Here is a 21,213-nt window from a genome sequence, read left to right as displayed (position 1 = left end):
GGAAAAAGGATCTAGAATCATGTGAAAATAGCAATGCAAAAGATTCACTAACACAAAAAGAACTTTAAAATGATTAAAGTAATCAAAATGATTTTTACACAAGAGTATAGTAAGCAAACATTGTACCCACAGATATGCTCAATAACATCAAATGCAATTCAGTGTTGCCAACTTAGCACAAAATGAAGTTTCGTTCAATGGCACGGAACACAAATTATAACATCTAGAAAATCTAATTAAATCTAATCTATATATAGGGTGATTATAAATGATTCACCGGATTTGAAAAGAATGTATGAAATACACTAATCAAGTGATATATATAATTACACAGAGACTTTTTCAATTTCGTTTATATTGTTATAAATGTTCGATGTGGCTTCCTTTCGTCACGACACATATCTACCTAGTATATCGTAGTCTACTTTGTTCCACACACACTAGCATAGCTCTGCTAATGCAAAGTGCGTGCAACTATAAAGTATTTCTCATGTTTCAAAACACAGAATGCTTTCTCATGCAAAGATGCCATTTTGTAAAGTAGTCTTGTGTTGCCATCTGTCGTCACGATCTAAGATTATGAATATGAGAAACTAAAGTTTCAAATGTGTTTTTTCGTTTCATTATTTACCACAAACTTTATTTCTATATATTCCACTTTAAAATCCGGTGAATTATTTATAATTACTCATTATATACAGTGTGTTTCAAAATAACTTCGACAACGTTTGGGAGGTGATTCCTGACACGAAGATAAGACAAAATATATAGACTAACCTGGATGCAGAAACTCGTCATTTCGGAGTTATAGGCTGCCGAAAACATGAAAAAATGAACTTTAAAGGTCCAAAGCTGCAAACCTGTGCTACATATCGTAGTCGGGTCAAGATTTTACTTAGAAGCTAGTGTGTGTGCCCTATCCAAATATCCAAATTTTACAATCCTGTGGTACTTCTGCAACGATTTTTATAGAGGTAGTTGGAGAGTACTTCAAATTATGTGCCCGTACCCAAACTGGGCATATAATTGTTGCTATTAAAGTAAATAATTTTATTTATATTTTCACGATGATATTTGTGCCTGTTTAAATACACACAGTCAGTTGATTCGTAGAGTAATTGTTGACAATGCAAGTCTCACTTCTGTCGACGGATTTGTGTTTTTTCCTCTTTGATATTTGAACTTCAGTCAACATCAAGAAGACCAATTCACACAAATATGTACTAGGGATGGGCAAAACCGGTTTTTATAAAAACCGAAAACCGGTTTCTATAAAAACCGACATTTCGGATTTCTCCAAAACCGGTTCGGTTTTAACCGAAACTGGTTTCGGTGAAAACTTTTCGAAAAAACACAAAACTATTTCTGTGGAAATGGATTCGATTTCCGGAGAACAACGAAACACCATTCTCTTTAGAAATAGAACAAATTAAAAAAAAACGGAATCGGTTTTGAAGAAAACCAAAACCGGATCAGGTGAAAAACCGAACCGGTTTTGGAGAAAACCGATAACCGGTTTCGGAGAAAACCGAACCGGGTTTGAAGAAAACCGAACCGGTTTCGGTGAAAAGCCCGAAACCGGTTTTTCGAAAATTTTCAAAAACCGGTTTCGTTTTTTCTAAAAACCGAAAACCGAAAAACCAGTTTTTGTGCCCACCACTAATATGTACGTAGTTTAAAAATGAACGTGGTGACTGATTGTGTCGGCAGAGAAAGGATTTTTAAAATTTTACTAGCAACTTCTGAGTACCGGACTATTTCTCTTTACAAGCAGACATTAACAATAAGTTTGGCTACATTATGAAGTGAATTAATGAAATGAAGTTTTTAATTTTACGTTTCGCGCTTATGACCTTTAGGTTAAAGGAGTCGAATAGTTAATGAATTATGAGATACAGTAATTGGTGGACTAAGAATATAAAAAACAGGAGAACCTTCGAGAAAACCTGCGAACACGAGGTTGTAAACCACAAACTCGCATCGCCAAGAATCGAACCAGGGGCCCCTCGCACCCTCTATGACTGTATTTTAGGTTAACTGAGTAATCGAACACTTCTCAGTTACGTGCTTTTTCCTAATCTCCCTGATTTCACTGTTTTTTTAAAATTCATTTTCTATTTAATATAACAGTGACACAAACACAGAAATATCGAGAAAAGTTAAAATTTCAGATAAGGTTTTCCTTCGGGAATCCTATCTGGGCCACGTACACTAAGAGCCACTAGGCTAACGGCGAGGGCTCCACTGAGCTCCGTGTTCACCAGCTACCTTACAATTAGCATCCTGTGATTTTTTTCCAAACACATATTGTGTAAGTCATGAATATTCTCGTTTTTTCTTGTTTTGTTCCAACTGACGAAAATACTATAAAGAGAATAAAATTCGGCAGAGAATGCACAAGCATACGAAGCACAGTAATTTTCATAAAATAATAATAGTTTGCGAATTAGGCAAAAGTACCCGTTATACCTCTCACTTTAACGAGGCACACCGGTTGCTGAACATTGGCCTAAAGGACTTAATCATGGGACAAAAAGTTGAGATTTCATTTCATTTTACTTTTTTCTTCACAGTATTAAATATGTAAATGAATTCCTTGATTATATATTTCTTAATTTTATATATGACTTTATATATTTTATTATTGATTATACACTGAGTGCTCACTGAATTGCGACCACCCGTCCACACAAGAAACTGTGGCCAGCAGCCAAGCCGAGCTGATGACCACCCCCGACTAGTAGTTTTACAGAGAAAGAACACACTCAAGGCTACAAGTTGATAGACAGCATACTGTTATAATCGGAGGTGGGTAGGATTTATCAACATTCCAATAGGTAATGATTGTGAGTATCTGAGGAATAGATGCGTTAATAACCCAGACAGCGACACTTGTCGGATGTACCTGTTCCTGTGTAGTGAAGGTGTACAAGGAGTGGGAAGAAAATAGGGTAACGGAATCCAAGAGACGGAACTGCAGGGACGTACGCAAGTTCAAAACGTGGAGCGAACGTCGCGTCAAACAGTTCATGACAACCAAACGCATAATCAGTGTCCAGGAATTACGTGACCAATACAATGTTGGATGCACAACTATACTGCATAAGCTGGCACTCATAAAAAGGTCCACAGCAAACGACCCATTCGTCACCCACTCCCTACGACTCGTCACCGCAGACTTCGTCGCGCTTGGGCGCGGAAAAAAGCTAATTGGACCGTGGATGATTGGAAAGAAGTTGGTCCGAGAAATCACGGTTTGTGTTACTCCTCTTAGACGGGCGTGTGGATATGTGGCTCACACGCACAAAGCTATGGATCCCTCATGCACGGTGAGTAATGTACAGGCAGGTGGGGGTGACTGTATAATTTTGGGGATGCTTGTGTTGGCATGGAGTGGTACCTTTGTTATGCATTTACCACAGTAAGACATCCGTTGTGTACCCCTAGGTGTTACATGGTCACGTGACCCTATAATGCAACACTTCTACCACACGAAGACGGTACTTTTCAGGAGGACAGTGCATGGTGCCACCAAGCCAGGACTATACTTGCTTGGCTCAAGGAACATTCCACGGAGCTGCAGCATATGAATTGGACCCCTAATTCAGCGAATTTTAATCCTATAGAACGTTTGTGGGATGTTGTAGAACGAGCTCTTTGCACCATGACTCCTGTACCGACATCTTTGGGCTCATTGTGGGATGCCATGGCCATCACGAATATATCCCCTTGGAAACATATCGTAGAATCCATGTCCAGGCCGTCCTTTGAGCGAACAAAATATTAGGTAGGTGGTCGCAATTCAGTGAGCACTCAGTGTATGATTGATTACATTACTGATTATATGATTCCTTGATTATATATAAATTATATGATTCATTGATTATATATAAATATTTTTCTCCTTTCAGGTTATTTACTATGGCCACAAATTCCACACGTCTTGCTGACGAATTGCTGTTAGCACTTTCATTAAACGCGATACATAATGATCATAACAGTCGCTATCTTGATAATGAAGATACAGAAATCTCTGAGAACATTCTTAAGCAGCTACAATGCCCTATGAACTGGAACCCACCTCGTGTTTCCGTTACAGAAGAACCAAACAAAATCATTGGGAAGATAAAGGAGAAACTGTTGAAAATAGATAATGCAGAAGAAGAAGATGATGAAGAAGAATCAAAGTGGTGTCAGTTTAAACTATTCATAGTACTGTGTTATGAATATTACGGCAAGGAAGAACATGAAAATGCGTTAGCAAATCTGGAGAAGAGTAGCGAAATATTGAGCGCAAATATTCACAGTGAATTGTTTTCAACGTATGAAAATGCTGCGTTGCATATTGTACTAGGCTGCAAAATATATATTTTGAACAAAATGAAGAAATTTAAAGAAGCAAAAGAATTACTAAACAAAATGACAATGTATGAGGAATTGAGCTTTTCGGAAAAAGCTGCCGTATGGGGCATAAAAGCAGCAGTATTTCTGGAATACGGATACACTGGGATGGAAAAGGCCGTTGAATTTAGCAAGAGAGCAATTCAATTGGATGATAGGCAAGCTGAGTGGCATTTTTTACACGGTGTATGTCTTGGAAGGATTCGTAGAATAAACGAAAACTTTCAAATTCCTTCCAGAGATGAATTGCTGTCTTTGGAAAAGTCAACAGAATTGAGCAACAGACCCAGTTATTCTCTTTTCCTAGCAGATGCTTATAGGGATGCGGCCTTTTGGTCTTATATGCAAAACAAGTGTAATTTAAGTAATTTGAAACCTATAATAGAAGAAATGACAAGAAAATCATGGGAATTGTACAAAGAAGTTCTGAATAGAAATCCGAATAATGTTAATGTTAACGCAAGGTGTGCGAAAGCTTTCATGCGCTTACCCCAACCATACAAAAACCAGAAACTGGCAAAGGAATGCATTGACAAAGCACTAGATTTATTACCTACAGGTATATACATAATCGAAACCGCTGCATATTATTATTTAAATTTTGAACATAACAAGGATATGGCTGAATTTTACTACAAAATGGCGGCTGCTAAGGGATCTTTTGGGGCACATATGATGCTATTGAAAATGAAAATTCGTGAAAATCACTGTCTTAATCCTGTTCCCGAGTTAGAAAATCTCTTACTGAAATATAAGGAGGAACCGATGCAAAAACGGATACGAAAGCTGATAATATATTTTTACGTATTTGTTGAAAGAAATATTGTGGAGGCTACTAAAGTTCTTAAAGACGCACTAAACCACACAACTGAAATCGACAATTTTCACGTAAGTACTGTATTCCCATCCTTCTTCTTTGCATGATTCGTGTCACGAAATACGTACAGATTTTCTTGCTGACTCAAAAGCACTCGTGCACTATAACCTTACATATAAGAAATAAAATACTTTACTGCATAGGGTTCATCTAAATATGCAGGACATTCTTAGCACTCGTAGATTAATTTTAGTCAAACAATCCTTTTTTTTTTTTATATCCCATCAGGACATTCAATTGTTCTGTCATTGAGTTCTGCTTCGAAATCAAGTGAGTAACAAACTTCTTAACAGAGACGAAATTGGCTTGTCTGAAAATTATCCGACCTTCTTTGTTTTGGGGTAAACTGCAGTGGTCGTTTTCCGTACTTCGAGTCGTGAAAGGGATAGTGGTGTCCGTGTGTTAGCCTGCAGGTATCATTACTTTCACTTTTGTTGTTGATGTACAGACATGTTCAAATTATTAGACTCACGCTCGAAAAATGCAAAATTGATGTAGGAGTCCTAATTTCAGAGTTCTAGAACATTTAATTTAATGGTTAAACCACCAATATATAATTCTTCATTTGTATATTCTACAGTTGAAGTGGTGATATCACCGTTGAACAACAGATGGTATTAGTGAGGGCGGAAATTCTGAAAGTGATGTTTCAATTGCTTATAGCTATTATGATTCCTAGCAACAAGTTACAGTCTGAAGTGTTGTGGTTGCTGTCGTAAGAAGTTAACGACATTCAAAGCGTTCAGCAGTTCGAATGGGCCAGTTTAAAAGGATCGTGATGTGTTTCGTGTATCAATCTTTTATTCTATGTAATTGCAGCATAATGGGAAAAGCAAAAAACCTTTTTCCTCGCAAAATGGAAGTTAACAAAATACTTCTGGTTGAAATAAGATATACACGGCAATACATTGCTAGTAGAGTTGGGATAGAACAAAAATCTATGAGTAGAATCTCTGTTGAAATGAACAAGAGCCAAAATAGGGTTGGAAAGAGTGGGCGAAAACCAAAGCTATGGCTAAGAGGTATCAGAAAACTAAATAGATTGGCTCTGGGAAACAGAAGTGCAATCTAATAGACTTAAGCATAAAAATGGCTGAGTATGGCGCACACATTTTGTCTGAAAGTGTTCGAAGGATTCTTTGTGCCGAGGGAATAAAAGCATACGGTCAAGAAAGAAAACAAAAATTAGAGTCTACTCCAATCATGGTAAAGAAGCACCTCGACCTAGAATATTGGACTACTGACGATTGGAGAATAGTGTTTCAGTGATGAATCATGCATCTTGGTGTCTGATGAATGTTCACAATATGTGCGACGTTGATCTGGGAGAAATTCAAGTTGGAATGTCTTTAATAAACCGTGAAGCATCCTACTTCAGTTATGGTCAGGGGTGTGATCGGTTCTGGAAGACTGTGTATACACTGCTCCACAAAACCTAAGCAACCCGAGAGAACATGGTATAAGTCACGTGTGGGGCCCATTCAACACTGGTTAGTGGCATGCACATACACAGAGACACATAGGCAAGGCGAACACCCACTCTATCGCATAAGCAGCACCATTGCAAGCGCGGTGAACAACTTATGTCATGAGGCGTATACCACAGCCCAGAAGTGTCCGAGGCTCCAAGCATTGAGTTAGTGGTTCTTGTGTGGGGTACACACCTTGCAATGACTGGTAGACGACATTTAAGTGACTTTGACCGCGGGCGAATAATTGGGTGGTTGGAATTGGGCCGGTCGCAAGTGGAAGTGGCGCAGGAATTCAACGTGAAAATAGTGTTGTGTCGAGGCTGTGGAGTCGCTTCCAAAATGGAGGTGAAATCAGTAGACGTCATGGAGGAGGCCGTCCGAAGAAGACGTCAGACGTCGAGGACCGATTTCTCACAATTTCTGCCAAATGTAACCGTCAAGCTTCATGCTCTCAACTGGCCAATGAGTTGTTTCAGGCTACAGGACAACGCGTGAGTCGTAAAACTGTTCGTCGGCGGCTCAATAGAGCAGGACTGTATGCAAGAAGGCCTGTGCTGTGCACAAACGTGCGCGTTACATATGGTGTCAGGAACATGTTGCATGGGGGGATCACCAGTGGGTGCGTGTCATGTTCTCCGATGAGTCGAGATTCAGCCTGTCGTCAGATTCTGGTGGGACTTTAGTGTGGAGAGAGCCAGGAACACACTATCATCCAAACTTCATTGCTGAACGGCCGTCCTATGGCGGTGGTTCCATTATGGTGTGGGATGGAATTATGCTGGATGGGAAAAGGGACCTCCATATTGTGCAACATGGCACTTTGACAGCACAACGGTACCGGAATGAAATTCTCAATACACACAATTTCCGCGGAGCATTTGACCCAGACTTCCTGTTCATGGATGACAATGCCCGCCCACACCGTGCACATCTTGTGTCCGAGCATTTGGAGAGCGAAGACATTACGCGTATTGCATGGCCTGTATATTCTCCGGACTTGAATCCCATCGAGCATGTGTGGGATGCTCTTGGGTGGCGAATAGCGCAGCGCAGTCCACCAGCACGCACTCTCCCTAACCTGCAAACAGCTCTCCTCGTGGAGTGGCACCATCTGCCGCATGACTTGATCAACACTGATTTACAGCATGGAGGCCAAATGTCATACCTGTATAGCTGTTCGTGGTGGTCACACGCCATATTAACTGCATATGCCCTCGCACAATCCAGCTTCACCTGTTGAGGTATCGTTGTGCTGAACTTTTTGTCACTCTGTACATCCTAACTGTATTGTTCGTCTTCACTTGTGTTGCATTGTGCATCTGGACCGTCTGTTTGTTCATTATACTTGGTGCAGTGATCGTGTCGTTTTATTTTCTGTCACTTTCTTCGAGTTGCTTAAGTTTTGTAGAGCAGAATAGTAGAGAGAACAGTGAAGCACGACCAATACCTATTTTACAAGTTCTTCAAGAAGAACTGCTTTCCCAGACTGCACTCTGGTTTGATGACGTATAATTCATTTTTATGCATGATGGAGCCTCATGCCACCGAACCAAAGCCGTGACAAAATTCTTCAAGGACATCGAAATTAGTGTTCTTCCGTGGCCAGGCACTAGTCCTGATATGAACCCGATTGAAAACGTTTGGAGCTTCATGAAAGAAAAGCTAGGAAAGAAGCACATTAGAACCAAACTTCAATTGATCAAGGATATCAACAATTTGTGGTATCACGATGCTGAATTGAAGGTAAAATGTGCTAAACTCATACATAGGATGTCAGAAAGGATTAAAAAAACTTAATAAAGAATAAGGAATTTCATAAGAAATATTTGTGTGACAGATAATTTTCTTGTAAGTATTCCATTTCATTTTTTGTTTCTAATTTGGATATACATACTTTATAGTAATTATATTTGAATGTTACGTATTCATTTGTTTTATTGATATTGAAAAGCATATGTCACACCCACTAGAAATTAGAACAGAGTTACAAAGTAGTAATTTGGATTAAGTTCGAACGTATTTTCTCACGTAATATTGTAAGAATAGTAAAATATTCAGAAACTGAACATTGAGTCTAATAATTTGAACAAGTCTGTAGGTAAGTGGTCATGTTAAGTACTATTGTGTGGTCTCGACACGGGTCTAGGAGGTTGAAGATATGAATGTACCGATACGACCAGGAAACGAAGACAAAATCATTCAGGGGAAACATCTAACCTCAACAAGACCCAAATGGTTTGTCAGATTTGTAGCAAAATCGAAGTAATGTTGATTGTGTTTTTCGATTAAGGGCATTATGCATTATACGCGGATAAAGGAAAGATGTCCACTTACAAGGAGTTGCTCTTTGAGCGTCAATCGTTTACGTGACGCTGTCAGTCAAAAATGGGCAGACCTGTAGAGCTTAAAAGACATGGCAACTGCACCAGTATAATGCTCCTGTTCATGCGGCTTTGTGATTGTCTATGTTGGTTCAACACAATGCTCCGATGGTTCATCAGGTTCCCAATTCTCCGTACAGCCCCATGCGACGTTTGGCTGTTCCCGAAAATTAAAAGAGACTTGAATGCAATTTCACTCTCGAGAGAACATATAGCGCAACAAGACAATAGTACAAACAAGATTTTCTGAAGAGGAGTTCTAGGTCTGGTTCGAGCAGTTATAGACCACTGAGCTCGGTGTGTGTAAGGAGGACGGAATTTGAAGTGGGTAAGGGCAATGCAAACGCCAGAGTGCATTGGTCTTTCTCGGGACTATGACCGTATATTTTCAGACCCGAGGTCGCATTTCATTTAAAAACACTCCCGCGTCAAATGGAGAAAATATTCCTTGTCAGGTACAAAATATAGAGAACTGTGCCTTTGGTTCTTCAAAATAAGTAAGAAGTCAGTATTTTTCATGAAATATCAACAAGGGTTCGGATAAAACTATTGTAAGTATGAGGTAAAGCATTACGGGTGTTGAGGACCTTTACTATCTTTCCATTTTAGCCCATCGATTTATATGGAGAAGTACAGTGTTATCCTTCTGTTTTATGTTTCTCAAATGAATATTGGACTTGTATCGGTTTAATTTTTCTGATTTCGTCTTTCTTGAAATGAATTGGAATTGTATTGGTTTAATTTTTCTGATTTCTTCTTTCTGAAATGAGTTAGAATTGTATTGGTTTAATTTATCTGATTTCTTCTCTTCGAAATTAATTAGAATTTTATTAGTTTAATTTTTCTGATTTCTTCTCTTTTTGAAATGGATTGGAATTATATTGGTTTAATTTTTCTGATTCCTTCTTTTTGAAATGAATTGTATTGGTTAACTTCTGTCATTTTTTTTCTTAAATGAATTGCAATTGTATTGGCTTATTTTACTGATTTCTTTTTTTTGAAATAAATTGGAATTGTATTGGTTTAATTTTTTGATTTCTTTTTTTGAGGTGAATTGGAATTGTATTGGTTTTTTTCTTCTTTTTGAAATGAATTGGAATTTTATTGGTTTAATTTTTCTGATTTCTTCTTTCTGAAATGAGTTAGAATTGTATTGGTTTAATTTATCTAATTTTTTCTTTCTGAAACGAATTAGAATTTTATTGGTTTAATTTTTGTGAGTTCTTCTTTTCCAAATGAATTGGAATTGTATTGGTTTAATTTTTGTGATTTGTTCTTTCTGAAATGAACTGGAATTGTATTGGTGTAAGTTTTGTTATTTCTTCTTTTAAAATGAAGTGGAATTGTACTGGTTTCTTCTTTTCGAAATGAATTGTAATTGTACTCATTGAGTTTTTCTGATTTCTTCTTTGTGGAATGAATTGGAATTTTATTGTTTTAATTTTTGTGTTATTTTGAAATGAATTGGAATTTTACTGATTTAAATTTTCTGGTTTCTTCCTCTTGAAATGAATTGGAATTGTCTTGGTTATTTTTCTGATTTCTTCTTTTCGAAATGAATTAGAATTTTATTAGTTTATTTTTCTGATTTCTTCCCTATTTGAAATGGATTGGAATTATATTGGTTTAATTTTTCTTGATTTCTTCTTTCTGAAATGAACTGGAATTGTATTGGTTAATTTCTGTCATTTCTTTTTTCTGAAATGAATTACAATTGTATTGGTTTAATTTTTCTGATTTCTTCTTTTTGAAATGAACTAAAATTGTATTGGTTAATTTCTCTGATTTCTTTTTCTGAAATGAATTGCAATTGTATTGGGTTATTTTTCTGATTTCTTTTTTTGAAATGAATTATATTGGTTTATTTTTTCTTTTTTTTGAAATGAATTGGAATTGTATTGGTTTAAGTTTTGTGATTTCTTCTTTTCCAAATGAACTGGAATTGTATTGGCTTAATTTTTGTGATTTCATGTTTTTGAAATGAATTGGAATTGTACTGGTTTAATTTTTCTGATTTCTTGTTTCTGAAATGAATTGGAATTGTATTGGTTTAAGTTTGGTAATTTCTTGTTTTTCAAATGATTTGGAATAGTATTGGCTTAATTTATCTGATTTCTTTTTCATGTCTAGTTAAATGATCCTTACTTTTTCAAAATGCATTAGAGTTGTATACAACTTTTCTGTTATTTATATTAAATTTGTAATGTTAATATTAAAATTACACATCAACTAATTCATTTTTGACAAAACATATTTAAAAATAAATTTGATGAAGACATCGGTAAAAGTACTTCATTAAAATTCCAGTTCATTTCAAAGGGAGGAGAAGGTAACTCCCCAACATTAATGAATGAGTTAGAAAACTAAAGATGGCATAGAATGGGAGTACATTGACGGAATAATGTAACATTAAAATACCAAAAATGTTGTGAGTTTACTACGATTATTGTCAGGTTTATTTGCTATTCAGTGACATTTACACTTTCTAAAATGAAACTATTTTTTTTCTAAATTTATGAATCTTTATAAATAAAAATCAATGTAAAGATGTTTTTTCGCCGCTGAACCAATTTTGATGATTTTTGGCACATGAATGGATCATGATTTAAATTCCTTTCCTTTTTATGTCATTTAGATTAAAACGCCTATTCTAAAGAGGGAATTAAATTAGTCTCTTGTTGGGGTGACGATGTTGCCAATTTGTTGCTTTCCTGTGGTAGTGTGCCTTCACAGAGTTGAACGAAGTTCTAGCTGTTAAAGATTGAATAACATGCGTGCAACGGAATAGTAGACCCATGAGTTCGATTTCGTTTGCCAGGCAGAATTTCAAGGCATTGAAGTTTGTGTGGCATTCATGATTGTCCAGTATTTGCAAATCACTCTCAGGAGTTCTGAATGTACAACAATATCCCAACCACCTAAGTAAAAGTTTTTCATTGATGTAGCCCAACTTGCTCAACGCCACTATTGAGCAGGGAGGCATTGTTTATCCATTGTCATGGGAGGGAAGAGTGCAGATGAGAAGGGGTGACGTACAAAAATAATCAAAACGATCGATATTAGTATCCATGATTTTAGGGGTCGCTTTGATGAATAGTGGCATCATTAATGTCATCTCTCATCGGCATGACGTGGAAAGGTGGAGGCACATAAAAATAACCTTAAACGACTGAGATTAGTGCCTAATCCATAGTTTTTGGGAACGTTGTCGTAAGTAGTGACACTTCTGATATCACAGTTTAGCTTCAGCTCCCATCGGCATAGGGGTGAGGGTTGAGGTGAGAAGGGGTGATAAGTAAAAATAATAAAGAAGATCGATATTAATGTCCAATCTATAGTTTTTAGGGTCGCTGAGATTAGTGCTCTCAAACGGGTCGGGTTGACCCGATCCGACCCGACTCAGGTTGTCGGGTTAGGCTACTCGGGGCGGGTTGTCGGGTCAATCGGGTCAGCTCGGGTCGGGTTGTCGGGTCAGATCAATCGGGTTGGATCACGGGTCGAATCACTCCGACCCGACCCGACCCGTTGAGAGCACTAGCTGAGATGAATAATGACACTCTTGATGCTGCTTAATCCAAATTCATCCCCCGTGCGTATCGTAAAAATGGTAAGTGGTTATAATACTCTACATATCAGCATTCTCCTCGTGCAAAGAATGGAAATTTGATGTAGTTAGTAAGGATACAAAAGTACTGGGCAATCCTAATAACGATAATGATAAACTCTGGTTGACAGAAAAAGGAATCTCGCACTACAATTTTCAATTTGTTCCACTGGAGGATGTTTGCTGCTATCTAATCATGCAATGTGTAACTTCTACTACCTTTGTCTCAATAGTAAAAAGAGATATGGATAATAACCTTTAAAGTCACCTATGTATGTGAAGATGTAAACATATTGACTCTATTAACAACTCAAACGAGATAGTCATTCTAGCTACCTATTGCGGAAAGCAGAATTTAAAAATTTCGCTTTCGTCCAAGAGTTATCTTGTAGGTGTAACGGACGTATGTACTAACAATACCATCGATAAATCGCACATGCGTGATCCTAATAATGTGATAGGCCAATATTGAGCCTAAGATTACACCACTGTCTAGTGGTTAGACTGTTGAGCTCACTTCCGTCCATTCCCGACCGGCACGTCCAAATTTCTAACGTCGTGAGGTAAACTGGGGAGTCACGTGAATGGACTGATGGCCAGTAGACCTAGAAAGCTGCTGACACGCCTGTTGGCGACGCAGCGCGCTGAACACATGTTCGTTGCTAGGTTGGAGTAGTTCAGCTGGTCGCTAAGAGATGGCGTTGGAGTGTCCCAGGTCCATAAGGGCTGTCATACCAGTGATTAGTTAGTTAGCTTTAGTGTGGAGCCTTAATACTTGGACAAATTTCGTACAATTTGATACGACTCTTAATACAATTGGGCAATTACGTCCCAGGCAGCACAATGCACGTACAGTATCCGTATAGTACATGTACAATTGCATGGATGCAACATGTGCATCATCTGTATAAATGCACGCCTGTACATGTGATGCAGATATACATGCCAGGTTCTATTCAACATCTTCACGTGCACAGAACATGTGCAATGCACACGTACACGTCCTGCACAAGTGATTTACCCCTACCGCGCAGGTGATTTACAAGTAGCACGTATTCGATTTACATGTAGTTCACAGGTGATTTACATGTAGGACAGCGGTGATTTACACGTAGCACACAGGTAATTTACATGTAGCACACAGGTGATTTACACACAGTAACCAGGTGATTTACATGTAGGACAGAGATGATTTACACGTTAACACATAGGTGATTTACACGCAGTACCCAGGTGATTTACATGTAGGACAGAGGTGATTTACACGTAGCACATAGGTGATTTACACGCAGTACCCAGATGATTTACATGTAGGACAGAGATGATTTACACGTAACACACAGGTGATTTGCATGTAGGACAGAGGTGATTTACACGCAGTACCCAGATGATTTACACGTAACACACAGGTGATTTACATGTAGGACAGAGGTGATTTACACGCAGTACCCAGATAACTTACATGTACGATAGAGGTGATTTGAAGCAGTACCCAGATGACTTACATGTAGTGCACAGGTGATTTCCTCGTAGTACAGAGGTGATGTAAAAGCAAATTCGAGATGCAACGAAAAAAAGGAGTTTATATATTTGGCGTCTTACGCAGTAACACCATCTATAACTGCAAAGACATCACCTTCAAAGTATATAACAAGTAACTAATAATTGTCAATGAGAATTTTAGTTTTGGAGTTTATTATTTGCAACGAGCAAAGCTTTAGGTAGTATCTTTGACATGTTTGCCAAGTAACAAATAACGCAACATATTCTGCTGTAATCGGTCACGAAAATAATTTTGTAAACCTATGAACTGCCTGACTGTAGTTACATCAGTACAATGCTGCCACCTGTTTATCTTGTATCATAGCTCAGTGGACGTTATGGAGTTTTTATAATCATTCAGCTGTTATTGGTCGAAAAGTCTCTACCACACCGCCTGGAGGAAAAACGACACCTACTAAAAATGGAGGTTACTTTCTGTTGATGAGAATGAGAGTAAAAGAATGAAAGTAAAAGTATACACTTGCACGGTATTATGGACGTCTCATACACACGTGCAGTAGCCGTGCAAATACCCATGTGCACACAACGGCTTAAGCACCGGTAATTTAAATGTGCTTCATCCACGCAAATGCACATGTGCACATGTACGACTCAAGCATGGGTTATGTACATGCGCTGTATCCACGCAAAAGCACATACATAACGGTTACAGTACGGGTTATATAAACGTGTGCTTTATCCACGCAAATGCACATGTGCACATAACGGCTTAAGCACGGGTTACGTACGTGCGCTGCATCCATGCAATTGCACATGCGTATATAACGGCTTAAGCACGGGTTATATAAATATATCCTTCATCCATGCAAATGCATATGTGCACATAACGGCTTAAGCACGGGTTACGTACGTGCGCTGCATCCATGGAAATGCACATGTGTACATAACGGCTTAAGCACGGGTTATATAAATGTGTGCTTCATCCATGCAAATGCACAGGCGTTATATACACGTGTGCACATAACGGCTTAAGTACGGGTTCTGTACGTGCGCTGCAGCCACGCAAAGGCACATGTGTACATAACGGCTTAAGCACGGGTTACGTAGGTGCGCTGCATCCACACAAATGCACATGTGTATATAACGGCTACAGCACGGGTTATAAAAATGTGTACTTCATCCATGCAAATGCACATGTGCACATAGCGGCTTTAAGCACGGGTTCTGTACTTGTGCTTCATCCACGCAAATGCACATGTGTATGTAACGGCTTAGGCACGGGTTATGTAAATGTGTACTTATCCATGCAAATGCACATGTTCACATGCACGACTTAGTCACTGGCTATGTACGTGTGCATAACCCACGTAAATGCACATGTGCACATACACGGGTTATGTATGTGTGCTTCATCCACGCAAATTCACGTGTACGGCTTATGCACGGGTTATGTATGTGTTAATCATCCACACAAATGCACATGTGCAAATGTACGGCTTACGCATGGATAGTGCACATATGTCGTACACGTACGTGTTGTCTGGGGTACTGCACATACGAAATATCGGAAATTTCGTGAAAAGATTGCAGAAATTCATTTGGACATTGGTTCCCAAACTGTGTAAAGATCTATCTAAGGAAGCATAGAAATTCCGAAAGTTGGACTCGGGATACTGAGATTTCATTGTGTATAATAATTGAGATGTTTAAAAGATCTGCCGTTTTCAGTGTAAACAAGTACAAGCTATTTTCTGATTAAATCTTCCGTTTGACACTTGACAATTTCAACAGCAAACAATAGGGAACTAAAGCATTTAAGCTTGAACGAAAACACTGACCGTTCTTAATGAAAATATATTTTTTAGAAAGTCATTGCAGATTTTTTCTACATTTGGAGACGATCAAATCCTTTCCATTTTCCTTGACCAATTTCAATTTCAATGAATATGCCTGCTTGGACAAAGAAAACACGCCATACTTTACAAAAATCGATCAGTTTTTAAACGAAAAATTTCATGAAAAATTATTTTTTTATGCATATGCCAAAATTTTGCAAGTTGGACTTGAGTTTGTGCCCCCTCCACATCTTTAACTTTGGTCAATTTCAACACACCGATTTAGAAATTTAAAGAAAATACACAGAAAGTTACATGAAAATCGGAAAATTTGATGAAAATTACACGTTGTACTATGCGTATGCAGTATGAATGATTTCCTATATTCTCATCTAATATTAAATCTGGGTCATATACGTTAAAGGCACTGGTAAAAAATCAATGAAAGTTATAATTTTGCAAAGTTTTCAAAAAGGAGCGCTGGTATTAAAATGGAAACCTATGACTTAGAAGAAAGTACTTTGTGCTCTGAAACTTGTCTTAGGACAACGGCGTTGTTTACCATATAACATAATATCTCTGGAGCAACATAAGAATACTTATAATTTCTTTTTTAAAAAATGTAATTTCTCCTTATGGAGTAATATTTGCACCAATTCGTATTCAAGATGTTCTGAATAGAAGTACACAATTATAACGACTTTTTTAAAAGAAGGAAATTAACATCAATGCATGAAAAGTGTAAATATTTTTTTAATGATGATGATTATAATTAGCATCAAATATCTCTTGTAATTTGAAACCCTACAGCCTTGTGTTTTGCATTGATTTCGTTTTTGTAAGATTGATTTTCTTCTAATGTGGACAAATCACAGTAAACAGTAACTTTCGTGAAAATTCTCCTGAAGCATTTTATATCCCAAAAATGGGATTACCATCTGTCACAGCTGCAACCTCACATTCCACTTACCATCTATCACAATTCCAATTACCTTCATGATGAGTGTTGGGACATAGGGCTTTAAGTTTGAATGAAAAAATCATATCTGGTAAGTCCTAGCTTTTTGATGCACACTTGATTTATTATATTAGTTTTAAGGCAATGGTTTACTTTCTACTTAATATTATATAGATTATGCATTCTATTTCTTTATAGATTCATGAATACATCGGTGACATTTTTGAGACTCCCATAAACATGCTAGATATAATGCATTACCTGTTACAAAGGGCTGTAGAAGCAAGATTGGAGCCTCATATTGATGGAATATCTTTCAAAGGCTTGATTGTCTCGTGTAATCTATTGGGATCTTGCAGTCAAAGGGGAGAAAGAGATTGGAGAGAACACATTAAGAGGAGAGAACGTAAATTTCCCCAAATTTCTGAAACCAAGACAGGGAACAGAACGGGATATCAACTTAACAACGAAGCGCAGAGCAATTCAACAAGAGAGATACACTTCAGAATCACAAGTGGGAACAAAACTATGGAAGAGAAAAACAAATCTGCGAGTGATGTAAATCAGAGGGACATAAACATCAAAGAACCATCTGTAAGTACTGGGAAGAGTAGTATCATAAACGTAGCTAGACGAGTTCAAAGCAGTTCTACAAACCCGAATTGGCGCTGCAGAAGTTTTGGCTCCTTAGTCGAAGATGAAACGAGTGCAACAAGGTCTAGAAGCAACACGAGATATCGAACAAATGCACGATCTGATCTGGATAAAAATTGGCGTCGGAGAAGCCAAAATGTAGATGATGAATAATCATGTAAAATGTGAAACAGAAAATGTAAAATAAACTTATATTAAAATTATATTAAAAGTTCAAAAGTTATATAAAACCTATATAAAAATGTATCATTTTCCACAAAGAAACTTATAGAATAGGATTAAGTCTTGTGATAAGTAGTTATACATTCTTGTACAGATCTAAAATGCATTTTGCGAACTAACATTCAATACCTAACCATATACCTAGGTAGTATATGCATTGGTTTTATCGTTGTTCATAATAAAATAACATGGTTTGTAAAACTTTATGTTCTTGATAGAACAGATGGAAAATTGGACACCGCTCATTTACACCTCAATCACCGGCTTTCTGCTCGCGACAAAATGCTTGTGCAGACTGAGAATATCACAAAAAATGAGCATTATAGGATCACCTACATTCGCGGATTAAACTACACATCTCTAACTACATTTGTTTACGTAAAAAAAAAAAAAAAAAAAAGATTGAATACATTTTGAACAAACCACGAGCTCATTAAGAGTATTGCTTTTTTTTTTTTTTTTTTTTTTTTTTAATAAAAACGATACTGTAAGAGAGATATTTTAGTGCTATTTCCTTTGACTTTACAGTGTGGAAACATATTTTCAACACGTTTTATAAGGATTGGTTAAGAGATTGGGGAAGACAGTAACACTAACGAATCAGAGATAATTGCCATACACTTGGAAATTTCATATTATAGTTGAAAAGTAATAAGACCAGTAGAGGCTAATGTTAGTGTTGCAGCGTTGCGCAACGACCAAAGTGTTTCAAGAAAAAAATATCATTATCAATAGTAGTAAAGAACAGAAAAATACTTTTTAATACTCGCATATATACACTTTAAATAACATATTTTTTTACTTCTTAACTGTCCGTTCCGTTAATCCGTTTTAAAAAGCGAAAAATAATCCGTCACAGAGTCTCTAATTTATATTGTGTTGCAGCGAGCACACAACGACCAGATTTCTTCAGCGCGGCAATTGGAGCGAATGTTAAGTCTCTTTTCTCCTCCCTATCTCAGAAGTTAAAGGGACTGGTCGTTGCAGTGCTTCTGCAACACAGCACGGTTTCCAGTGAACGAGATTTTTCGCGCTAAATATTTCTGAATTTTATTTCACTAGCAATTAACAAATGGAATTTGTTTTTATGCATTCATATTTTTAAATTACAGGACCGTACTGAAGTAAATCAATATAATGACAATTTAAAAAAGTGATTGCAGAATTACAAAATAAGAAAGAAAATATCTAGTAGAGCAGAAAACAAATGAAAGTAGACCCGCATTTACAAGTTATTTCTTAGCTTATATTGATAATGAAGGCTTCTTTCACAATAATTTGAGATTCAAATATTAATAAGTCAGTATGTGGATAGCCTAGTATTTTAGTATATACATATTTCTTTTATAAAATCAGTATATTTTATACTATTGATAATTTCCACATAAAACTGTATGATGGGGAACGCCACATTGAATTTGGGACTAGTTAGCAATGGGCTCAGGGGCGTAGCCACGAGGGGGGTCCACCGGGTCCGGATCTCCCAAAAATTTCGAAACTTGACTAACATTTGTAGACTTTCCTAACGAACTATACTTGTTTAACAGAGAAACGATTGATGTAGGCTAAATATTTTATTTTATGCCTCATAATGCACTGTCTCTTTTCTTAAAAAGAATCGTTCTATTATTTTTTGCTAAGAATATAGGTGACAGTTATTATTTATCGTCTTTTCGGATGCAGAATAAGAAAGGCATATATTGCATAGACGTATCGAACTCCCCCCAACACACATCTCTGGGTATAGAATTGGCAGTGTTGTTTGTTTTGATGTTCTTCGACTTTTACCTTCTGTTAGGTATACATGCTGATCCTACATCTGGTGGGTTTCGAGATTTCCTTTCCAGAATATATGACATTGATAAGCATTGTTTCACCCCATGTGGAAGTATATTGTGTTCATCGTGCATTGCGTAACAACCAAGACGGATGATTTGGAATGTAATTTTTTTCTTTTACGCAAATGTGTGTGTGTTGATGTATGAATATGTGACATTCGGAATTCATATACTAATACCTCTTTTGTATCGCTGTTTTGGTTTTTATTTATTAGATTTAATTTTGTTGTGTGTGCTTTAATTTTGTAAATAACCTACAAATTCTGAATGAATTGTATACTGTGACTTCTGTAAATAACTTACAAAAAACAGCTTTCAACTGAGGAAAAACTTGCAATTAAGGCTTTAGACAAAACAAGAAAAGGACAATTCAGTGTTCGAAAAAAAAAAAAATCCACTTTAAATTTACAGGATGTTTTGTGGCAGTAATGTTGTTTGCACTAGATACATTTCCTCAATTTACTTTAAATTTTCCAGGATAAACTGTGAATAAAGTGTATTCAATGGACATTTTTTTATAACACTAATCTCTGTTACGAACTCTCTTCAGTCAACGCTGAAGAGGAATTCGGACCACTGTCAGGGACTGAGTTTGCTAGAGTGAATCGTTCGCAATAACCTAGAAAAAATATTTAGTGGATCTACAAAGCTTCTGAAATTAATACTAACTGTACCTATGGTGTCAGCAAAAGACTAAAAGTGTGTTTCTACATGAAAAAGAATTGACACTTTCAAGGAATTGAATGTCCCAAGAAAGGTTATCACCATTGGTTGTGCTTTCCATCGAAAAAGACCTGACAATAAAAATACCAGAGTTCAACCAGCATGTATTAGACAGATTTGCTCCAATCAAAGAGAGGAGAATGAACTTACTAATTAAATAAGATGATTAATTGGATAAAATGGTGTGCATTTTTTTTATTTTTTTAACAAACAGAATTTTATTTAATTTCACATGTCACATAGTATTTGCATCTAAAGTTATGCTGATTAGTCAATGAGTCCACTTTATATCTTCTGTCTCTTATCGTTCGTACTGCAACACCCGAACCCCCGCCAAGTGAACTTTGTGGTGGACAAACACTGTGTGCGTGGGTTTTCTCGGGGTTCTCCCGTTTCCTCCCACTTTCTTCATTCCACCATTTCATTCATTACTCATCATCACCGTCTCCTTTAGCCTAACCGGCATAACCGTGGGACGTAAAACTCAAAGATTTCATTTCATTTTCATTTTTGCAACACCCGAAACCACAATCCACCGGCCGTCACTGAATAAGACACCTATTATTTTGGACGAACTGGCAAAAAATGCAGTCCTCCTCTTACTGTAGCAGATCGGTTAACAGACATAGGTATCTAGTACGAGTTGCAAGTCATGTTTCAATGTATAGGCGAGTATGCAATGACCAACGTGCTATCTGGAGTTATATAAATATAAAGGTAATCCGAAAAGTTCTATCGCTTTTCA

General features: G+C 37.1%; 1 protein-coding gene across 1 annotated transcript in view; it reads left to right on the top strand.

Moving 5' to 3' along the window:
• Nucleotides 1–18,086, top strand: part of LOC145663021 (uncharacterized) — a 42,513-nt gene extending 24,427 nt beyond the window's left edge. The window contains exons 2-3 of the mRNA XM_081729151.1: nucleotides 3,912–5,289; nucleotides 17,230–18,086. Coding sequence (XP_081585277.1) covers nucleotides 3,922–5,289; nucleotides 17,230–17,838 — 1,977 coding nt within the window. The 5' untranslated portion in view covers nucleotides 3,912–3,921 and the 3' untranslated portion in view covers nucleotides 17,839–18,086. The remainder of the gene's footprint in view (nucleotides 1–3,911; nucleotides 5,290–17,229) is intronic.
• Nucleotides 18,087–21,213: the final 3,127 nt, after the last annotated feature.

This window comes from Thermobia domestica, chromosome 10, assembly GCF_964235325.1.
Source record: "Thermobia domestica chromosome 10, izTheDome1.hap1.1, whole genome shotgun sequence".
Lineage (NCBI taxonomy): Eukaryota > Metazoa > Arthropoda > Insecta > Zygentoma > Lepismatidae > Thermobia > Thermobia domestica.
This window is presented reverse-complemented; position numbering and strand designations above follow the sequence as displayed.